The sequence below is a fragment of the Capricornis sumatraensis genome, chromosome 9 (genome assembly GCF_032405125.1).
Source record: "Capricornis sumatraensis isolate serow.1 chromosome 9, serow.2, whole genome shotgun sequence".
Taxonomy (NCBI): Eukaryota; Metazoa; Chordata; class Mammalia; order Artiodactyla; family Bovidae; genus Capricornis; species Capricornis sumatraensis.
The window spans coordinates 38,882,679-38,888,778 of NC_091077.1; the positions used below are offsets into that span (position 1 = coordinate 38,882,679).

General features: G+C 49.7%; 1 protein-coding gene across 2 annotated transcripts; it reads left to right on the forward strand.

Moving 5' to 3' along the window:
* The first annotated feature begins 1,813 nt into the window (after positions 1-1,813).
* LOC138085328 (transmembrane emp24 domain-containing protein 9) lies at positions 1,814-5,594 on the forward strand. Of its 2 annotated transcripts, XM_068979643.1 has the most exons (5): positions 1,814-1,998; positions 2,175-2,275; positions 3,216-3,341; positions 3,695-3,841; positions 4,815-5,592. In XM_068979643.1, the coding sequence occupies exons 1-5, from the start codon at positions 1,815-1,817 to the stop codon at positions 4,962-4,964; spliced, it is 708 nt and encodes a 235-aa protein (XP_068835744.1). In that variant the 5' UTR covers position 1,814; the 3' UTR covers positions 4,965-5,592. The 2 variants fall into 2 exon arrangements, with proteins under 2 accessions (XP_068835744.1, XP_068835745.1); XM_068979644.1 differs by lacking the exon at positions 3,695-3,841 and having other exon boundaries at positions 4,815-5,594.
* Positions 5,595-6,100: the final 506 nt, after the last annotated feature.

Here is a 6,100-nt window from a genome sequence, read left to right on the forward strand (position 1 = left end):
GAAGGTCTTGTAGGTCTTCATAGAGCCATTCAACTTCAGCTTCTTCAGCATTACTTGTCAGGGCATAGACTTGGATTACTATGATATTGAATGGTTTGCCTTGGAAATGAGCAGAAATCATTCTGTTGTTTTTGAGATTGCATCCAAGTACTACATTTCAGACTCTCTTGTTGACTATGATGCTTACTCCATTTCTTCTAAGGGATTCTTGCCCACAGTTCAGTTCAGTTCAGTCTCTCAGTCATATTCAACTCTTTGCAACCCCATGGAGTGCAGCACGCCAGGCCTCCCTGTCCATCACCAACTCCCAGAGTTTACCCAAACTCATGACCATTGAGTTGGTGACCATCTCATCCTCTGTCCCCTTCTCCTCCCACCCTGAATCTGTCCCAGCATCAGGGTCTTTTCCAATGAGTCAGTTCTTTGCATCAGGTGGCCAAAGTATTCTTGCCCACAGTAGCAGATATAATTGTCATCTGAGTTAAATTCACCCATTGCAGTCCATTTTAGTTCACTGATTCGTAAAATGTCGATGTTCACTCTTGCCATCTCCTGTTTGACCACTTCCAGTTTGCTTTGATTCATGGACCTAACATCCCAGGTTCCTATGTAATATTGATCTTCACAGCATTGGACCTGGGTATTGTTTTTGCTTTGGCTCCTTCCCTTCATTCTTTCTGGAGTTATTTCTCCACTGATCTCCAGTAGCATATTGGGCACCTCCCAACCAGGGGGGTTCATCTTTCAGGGTCCTATCTTTTTTTGCCTATTCATACTGTTCATGGGGTTCTCAAGGCAAGAATACTGAAGTGGTTTGCCATTCCCTTCTCCAGTGGACCACATTTTGTCAGAACTCTCCACCATGACCTGTCCACCCTGGGTGGCCCTAGATGGCTCATAGTTTCATTGAGTTAGACAAGGCTGCGGTCCATGTAATCAGTTTGGTTAGTTTTCTGTGATTGTGGTTTTCAGTCTGTCTGCCCTCTGATGGACAAGGATAAGAGGCTTATGGAAGCTTCCTGATGGGAACTTATAACAAATGTTGATACCTCAGTGAAAGTGAAAGTCACTCAGTCGTGTTCGACTCCTTGTGACCCCCATGAAATATACGTGTCCATGGAATATAGATATCAATGGACCACAGAGTCCATGGAATTCTCCAGGCCAGAACACTGGAATGGGTAGCCTATCCCTTTTCCAGCAGATCTTCCCGAACCAGGAATCGAAATAGGGTCTCTTGCATTGCAGGCGGATTCTTTACCAACTGAGTTACCAGGGAAGATTGGGATGTCTCTAAAAAGCTTAACTTTAAAAATACCTGAAAGTATTATCATAAAATGTTATCATTTGTTAATTGTGTAATTATTTGTTAATTCTGAGTGATGGTTACAACAGCAGTAACATAGCATGTAGTTAAAACAGCACAAAGAAAAACACAAGCAGAAGCAAGCCCAGAGCGGCAGCTCCTACTTCCCAGGGAAGTCAAGCATCCTAGGTAAGGCTCCTGTCCCTTATCATAATTCGCTTGCCGACTCAAAGTACGTTAGTTTCATCATCTGTAAAACAAAACAAACTGATAATCAACACCAGTCACTGGGCGGCGATGAGAGTTAAAGGGGGAAAAAATCCAATTCTTCAGCTCTAACTCGGCCCTAGATAGCAGCTGCGCCCCAATCAGGTACTGCCGCGCCGCAGCCTCGGAGCGTCTGGGACTTGTAGTCCACCCGGCGGAACTCGCTGTCCCGGCAGCACCCGCGGCGGCGGCAGGGCTACGTGGCGCGGCAGGCTGCGCCTGCGCGGGCAGGTGGGGCAAGATGGCTGCTGAGCGGAGCCTGTGGGTCGTCGGGCTCTGCCCTGGGTCCGGGTTGGGTAGGGTCGTTCGAGTCCTCCTCTTACTGCTGTGGTTTGCGGCCCGCGGAGGCGCGCTGTACTTCCACATTGGGGAGACGGAAAAAAAGTGCTTTATTGAGGAGATCCCGGACGAGACCATGGTTATAGGTACGGGGGAAGGGAGAGAGTTTTCAACAAGACCGCGGTCTTGGGGTGGGGGTGGGGGGAGTGCGGGAAAGTCATGTCTTCAGAGCAGGGAGCAGGTTGCCTCGCAGTGCCCTGGCCACCGTGGACCCGGCGCCCCCTCGCTCTCCTCAGACTGGGCTCGCCTCGCTTTCCTCCAGGAAACTACCGGACGCAGCTGTATGACAAGCAGCGAGAGGAGTACCAGCCGGCCACCCCTGGGCTTGGCATGTTCGTGGAGGTTAAAGACCCAGAGGATAAAGTGAGTCGGCCCCGCCGAGCCCCGCACCCCCCACCACGCTTTGCACTTGGGCGCCAGATCAAGCAGGCACTGGTACTTCCCCTCATAGTTTCCGCATCTGCTAAACTGGTTAAAAAAAAAAAAACAAAACAAAACAGTTGGTACTATGGGAAGAACCTGCGTTTTCACTCCAGTCTAACCTTGGGCTGTTTCAGTGCTAGCTGGTTCTGTCAATTTGTTACTGATCTCAGTGTGACCCCGCCAAGTCATTTGCTTTCCCTGAGCTATTTTTCTAGTTCGTGAAATAGAAATTCATCCATCTTACAGATGTGATGGGTGGATTAATTGTGGTGCTGGAAACCAAAGAGCTTTGTTGACTCTAAAGCTGTGGCATATAGACTTTAGGATACCAGGGAACAGGGTACTTTCCAAAAAGAATGAGCAGCTTTTAATTTGACAAATAAGGATATTAAACCATATCCCAAACCAACTAAACAAAACCGTTTAGCTGTCACCTTTCACTTACAAGAATCACAGTGAAAGAGTTGAAAGGGCATGAGTTATGAATAAAGTAAAGAGCTTTCCAAGAGTGGCCACATGCCAACTTCATGTCAGTCTCTTGACCTTTTCTCCCGATAGCTCAAAGGCAAGTTTTTGGCAACTGCTGCTAAGCAGCCTTGGAACTTTTAGTGTTGTGGGATGTCTCTGCTTGTCAACTTTCAAGGCACTTAGAGCGTTAAGCACCATTCAGCCTGCTCAGACGGTAAAGCGTCTGTCTACAATGCGGGAGACCTGGGTTCAATCCCTGGGTTGGGAAGATCCCCTGGAGAAGGAAATGGCAGTCCACTCCAGGACTATTGGCTGGAAAATCCCATGGACAGAGGAGCCTGGTAGGGGTCGCAAAGAGTCGGACACAACTGAGCGACTTTACTCAATGCTCATTGAAGTCTCTGCTCTCCAGGTTATCCTGGCCCGGCAGTATGGCTCTGAAGGCAGATTCACCTTCACCTCCCATACCCCTGGTGAGCATCAGATCTGTCTTCACTCCAATTCCACCAAGTTCTCTCTCTTTGCTGGCGGCATGTTGGTAAGTGGACCCATGTTGGATTCTTTCAACCTATAGCTCATCAAGACGGGGAACTGGTGGTACTGTAGGTGACTATGTCAGATTTTGTGTCTCTTAATACAGCTGAGTTTCCAGTGAACATTAAGGGGGTGGTTGCAGAGCTTTCTGTATATGCTTTGGTGAGAGCATCAGCCAAGGCTTATTCTTCCCTTTGGGCCTAGAGCCCCATAGGGCCAGATACTGAGGAGGCCTCAGTCAGTGTTGGCTAAATGAACAAATGAAGAAAGGTGGGAGGACCAGCTATTAGGCACTGGCAGGAAGACAGAGCAGGGCTACCTGATTCTCCCAGCCTTCCTTATCTTGTCTGTCTCCAGAGGGTTCACCTGGACATCCAGGTAGGTGAACATGCCAACGACTATGCGGAAATTGCTGCCAAAGACAAGTTGAGTGAGCTGCAGCTACGAGTGCGACAGTTGGTCGAGCAAGTGGAGCAGATCCAGAAAGAGCAGAACTACCAGCGGGTGAGTGGCTGGGCCAGGAGCAGTGGGCCTCTTCCCAGAGGCTGCCCGCTGGCTTAGCCAGGAGTTGCACATCAGATTCATTATAAATCCAAGGGACTTCTGTGTCTGTGCTGCACTGCCAGCCTAAAAGGTGGGATGGGTATTACTAACTCTACTTTGTAACTGAGAAGACAGTCTCTTAAGAGGCTGTCATTGTCTTATTAGGAGCCACACAAAGTGACAAAGCAGGAATTGATACCAACGCCTGGGGTGTTCTTTCCACGGTTCTCAGTGCTCCCAGGATTAGGGGTTTCAAACTCACTTGTGTCCCAGAGCCCGGCCTGTTCCATGAATGGATCTGTGACCGTAAGGACTGGTAGAATAGCAACCTATCTAAATAGGAAGAGCTGCTGTTGTCAGCTGAGGACAGCATTGCAGAATTGCTCGCTCAGGTTTTAAGAGATACTTAGAGGTCCAGGTTTTGGGGTTTTTTTATGTAAAAAATTCTGAGTTTTAAATGTTGTCTAAACATTGTGTGAGCCTACAAAATACACGTGTAGGGGTCAGTTCAGCCCCTGGACCACCAGTTTGCAACCTGTGCACACAGTATGCAAGGAGCAGTTTGGGAGACCCAGGCAGAGGGCTCAGAGCAAATCCATTTCTGAGTGTCCCAGGACAGCTCTGTCTGATAGGGTAATGCTACAGCCACTTTACCACTCCTCCAGGCATCACGGTAGGACCAGGTGAGGGCTATACCTGACAGATGAGCCAGTGGACCTGGGAGAAATGAGTGGGTTACCCAGGGGCATATGGCTGGTGAGGATGAAGACAATTCGTTCCCAGGTGGGGTGGTTTTTTTCAGACACTTGCAGCTGGAACCTGGGCAAAGTTAGTTGGTCCTGGGGCATCCTCTGAAGAGGGAACCCAGTGGTTCTAGTGGCCCCAGATGAGGCCCAGCCAACTCAGGCTTCTCTTCTGTTTTCCCTTCCCACAGTGGCGAGAGGAACGCTTTCGGCAGACCAGCGAGAGCACCAACCAAAGGGTGCTGTGGTGGTCCATCCTACAGACCCTCATCCTTGTAGCCATTGGTGTCTGGCAGATGAGACACCTCAAGAGTTTCTTTGAAGCCAAGAAGCTGGTGTAGCCATCCCAGGCTTCCCAGGCCAGCCTTCCTCCCTGGCTGGGGAAGAAAGGACCTCCTGGACTGACTGCTCTCTGGCAGGAGGACTGGTTTCCAGCCATGGGTATTTGGAGGGGAGAGGGGCCACAGCCCAAGCCGAGGGTAGCAGCTTGGCTGGCTAATACTGATCAAGTGGTTGGGTAAATGCCTGCCCCCTCCCCTGGGCCCTTTGCAGTAATCTGGTGAAGCCACCGGGAGCCCTACTGACACCTCAGAATCACAGTGTTACTGATCAGGGATGTGAGCCTGTTGTCTGGGGTGACTGCGGGGAGGGGAGCGGGTGGGCAAGCCAGTCTTCCTTTGCTAACTTGGAATTTTGACCAGGTTGGGGCATAGCTGTGATTCCCTGCCACCCAGGAAACCTCACTATTCCCTCCTTGGGCCTAGACCAGTCTGCTGATCCGGGGTGTGTGTCAATTGAGGGTGGGGTATAGGGAGCTGCAACGTGGGAAAGTAGCCCTGAGGTTGACCCCAGGTTCTTTACGTGGTTGTTCTGTTGGGGACTAAAGAAACTGGGGTCAGGCCAAGCAGAGGCCTTGGTGCTGGTTGGGGATGGGGCCTGCAGAGTCTTAGTTACTGATTTCATTTTCAATAAGTCTAGGTTTGTTACATTGGTTTCCCAATAAAAAAAAAAATTGACTTCTTGTCCAGTGTAAAGTTACTCTACTGCCAGTGGGCATAGCACTGTAGGGTGCTGGAGGGAATGTCAAGTTTTTCCAGTGGGCAAAGCAACATTCTAAGACGAGTACCCACCTGTGGACTTCATTCCTTTCATCCTGTCCATACCTTCTAGTGGCAGTGGGTGGTGGTCTTGCCCCAAATCATGCAACAAGTAAGTTGTGCAGTTGGTGCTGAAATCCACACCATTTCTTCTGTGCATTTGCCATCTCACCAACCTTTCCAAAGCAGGAGGACAGAATTGTTCTGGTGCTTCAAAAAAGTGCCCAGTTAGTGAAGGTAGTGTGCACTGATCAGAGGAGTGCAACACGTGTGGGAAGAACAGGAAGCCCTGGGCTGGGGGCAAGAGGAAGGTACTGATGGGCTTAACCAATAGCATGGAATCTCAACAAGGACTTTGGAGGAGACGAAGGATTCTGATA

Coding starts and splice junctions, on each gene's coding strand:
- LOC138085328 (XM_068979643.1), top strand. CDS start 1,815: ATGGCTGCTGAGCGGAGCCTGTGGGTCGTCGGGCTCTGCCCTGGGTCC. Junction 3,342..3,694: donor TCTTTGCTGGCGGCATGTTG/GTAAGTGGACCC, acceptor GTCTGTCTCCAG/AGGGTTCACCTGGACATCCA. Junction 3,842..4,814: donor AAGAGCAGAACTACCAGCGG/GTGAGTGGCTGG, acceptor CCCTTCCCACAG/TGGCGAGAGGAACGCTTTCG.